This window comes from Haliotis cracherodii, unplaced genomic scaffold, assembly GCF_022045235.1.
Source record: "Haliotis cracherodii isolate W230 unplaced genomic scaffold, xgHalCrac1.p SCAF_13, whole genome shotgun sequence".
Lineage (NCBI taxonomy): Eukaryota > Metazoa > Mollusca > Gastropoda > Lepetellida > Haliotidae > Haliotis > Haliotis cracherodii.
The window spans coordinates 17,771,667-17,774,666 of NW_027266268.1; the positions used below are offsets into that span (position 1 = coordinate 17,771,667).

Here is a 3,000-nt window from a genome sequence, read left to right on the forward strand (position 1 = left end):
CAGTCGCATCATTTAACACATCACTCTACAAAGTAGAAGGGCAAAAATAACCATCCCTTTCAATCTGAGCACATACACTATTTGCAAGACATGTAGAAACTACGTGTCTTGACCATTTAACCCACACTACTTCGCCATGTCTTAAGTCAAATTGGTTAAAATTCTCTCTCTTCCTTGGTCATATTTGTCGGAGCACGCTGCAGTTTCTGGTTGTCAAATCTGATCCTGCAGCTTTTAAGCCACACTGCTTCAGTTCCCTCACCACTGTGTAGCCTCACAGTACTGATGTTTTGTGGTAAAAAGTTGTTTTTATGAAACGCCAAAACGTTTTCAGCAAGGAGTCTGTAACCACATCCTTTACCACTTCCTCTATACATTCCTTTCCTCAGGTCAACCCGTTTCCATGTGTATTGATGGTATCAAATGACAAACTACCGTTGTGCCTGTTTGGAATGTGTTAGCGTTTCTGAAACTGTCTTAGTCTCAGTGTTAGTGTCCGCAGGGAGCGGTGCCATGTTGGATAGTATATATCATGTGAGAGGATTTTCATGTGCAGTTAAATCTTATAGCTGCTTTTTTATTATGGCTATCACAATTGAAGACATCAACACCTACATAAGCTCCGATGTGCCTACACCCCCATGCTGCATACGGGGATAAAGTTTTGTAAGGCTAATCTGCTCTCGAACAGAAAAGGACTGCTTTCTTCTTCTACAAAACCTAATAAGAAAATCCTTTCGGAATCTCTGTCCAGAAGCACAGTATAGGAAAAAGTTGATGGAATGGTTAAAGTACATCAGCAACTCTGAAACCGTTGCAGCCAACTTGACTTTGACCATTGTCTGTTTATGAAGCTCCATGTTGTTCAGGATAGGCGATGCTATAAGGCTTATGTTCACAGGGAGTTTGGTGATCAGAAAAGTGAAGGATACGGTCAACAGCATAATTGTTAAACGGGTGCCTTTATCTCCGGAAAGCATTTTCTGCAACTCCCAACTGTCATTAAGTTCCCTCTGTTCAGTTGTCGATCTTCCGACTCTGCAAATGATGAGGACATTGAAGATGCTGATGATACTGAATGGAACTAAGCAGTATATGAGAGCATCCAACCATGGCCATACTTCAGCGATGAGGACATTAGAGCCTGCAATTGCGCCACACACTAGGAAGGTGTAGGGCCCGGATACTCTTTCTCTTAAACCAACCGTCCATACAAACTGAGAACTGAATGCAAGAGACAGACACAATAACCCGCCAATTATTTTTCTCGTTCGTGACACCTTACAAAGTCTCTGAGCTCTCAATGGGTAGTACACGACAACATACCTCTCAATTGTAACAGCAACCACGATCCATACCGACATATAGCTCAAACAATATGCTGAAATAATCATGGTTTTGCACAGCCAATCAGATTGATTGTGAATGTCGAAGCCTGTGAGTTCTGTCAGCCATTTCGGAAGTAAGCCTATCCACAGGATCATGGAGTCTGCAACAGCCAACGCTCTTAAAAACGTGTACGTAGAGGATCGTTTGTTTGATTTTCGACTCAAGATCAAGAAGGATAAAAAATTACCAATAATACCAATTAGGAACACTATTGGTGGAATGTAAATAAGCATTACTTCTTCAATACGGTATTCTTTCATTTCGCTGATACTTTCCGCGCTTGTATTGATGAGGTCGTTAAACAATTGCATTCTCTCATCAAAGAGCATGCGTTGAACCATGGTAATAAGCACGTCTTCTGAAATATTCATTGTGGGTTCCAAGTCACTTCTTCTATTACACAGTGGAAATGGATTATGTGTTTGCGTCAGACTGGTCATCGGGAACTGGAAAACAGAGAGACAGTATGAGGTTATGAATCTTGTCATCAATGAGAACATTCTCAAGCATGTTGTAATCTGTGTTTGAAACAATTTCTTTACAAGCATATGTTAAGGCGACTCGACTAACGGGATCGGGTGGTCAGGCTCGCTGACTTGGTTGATGCATGTCATCGATCCCACTTGCGTTGATCGATGCTCATGATGTCAATCACAGGTTTGGTTATTCCAGACTCGAGTATTTACAAAGTTCTCGATTCAAAATATGGAAAACTGAACAAAAGAAAATTCTGGAATGTCTAATAGATGGCCGTGACTGTATGTATGACTATTTCCCAAGGGCTAAGACCCGTGAAGATCCGGGTAGAGAATAGATCTTCAGCAACCCATGCTTGCCGTAAAATGCGACTATGCTTGTCGGAAGAGGCGATTAACGGGATCGGGTGGTCAGTCTCGCTGACTTGGTTGATGCATGTCATCGATCCCAATTGCGTGGATCGATGCCCATGATATCAATCACTGGATTATCTGGTCCAGACTCGATTATTTACAGACCGCCGTCATATAGCTGGAATATTGCTGAGTGCGGCGTTTAACAAAAAGTCAACCAACACCAACCAACCCAAGGGCTATGGAAAGTCCCTTCCGTTTGAAATGTTTATCCCAGAAACCGTCGATTTTGACGAAATCATTCGTACAGCCTCGTAACTGTTGTTAGAAATGGCCTTTGTTAAGCATAGAAAACACATTCCGACTGTGATTTCCCCGATCTGGTAAACGACGGTCTGGTTGGTCGGATGAATGGTCGTTCTCGCGTGACTTGGGATGCAAATAGTGATGGTACCAGGAGCGTGTCCTGTTCAACCGGTGGTCACACAAACATATATACAGAACGTCAACACCAATAACCCAATTCCATTGGGCGTAAAATGCAACATAGCTGTGAAAGATATATGCATGGATCACTGAAAATCAATGATGACACCACGTGTAAGAATAAGGATGTTCTCCACCACCGTTCGTTTGTTGTTTAACGCCGCACTAAGCAATAGAGATAGTCGCCTCTTACGGCAAGCATGGGTTGCTGAAGATCAGTTCTCTACCCATCTTCACGGGTATAAAAATGTATACATCTTATTGTATAAATTACACGCATAATAGGATCTAAGCG

The 3,000-nt window shown here is 42.3% G+C and overlaps 1 protein-coding gene across 1 annotated transcript; it reads right to left on the reverse strand.

Moving 5' to 3' along the window:
• Positions 1-611: 611 nt before the first annotated feature.
• LOC139458485 (FMRFamide receptor-like) lies at positions 612-1,364 on the reverse strand. Its single transcript, XM_071239923.1, has one exon. It carries the CDS (start codon positions 1,362-1,364, stop codon positions 612-614), a length of 753 nt encoding a protein of 250 aa, XP_071096024.1.
• Positions 1,365-3,000: the final 1,636 nt, after the last annotated feature.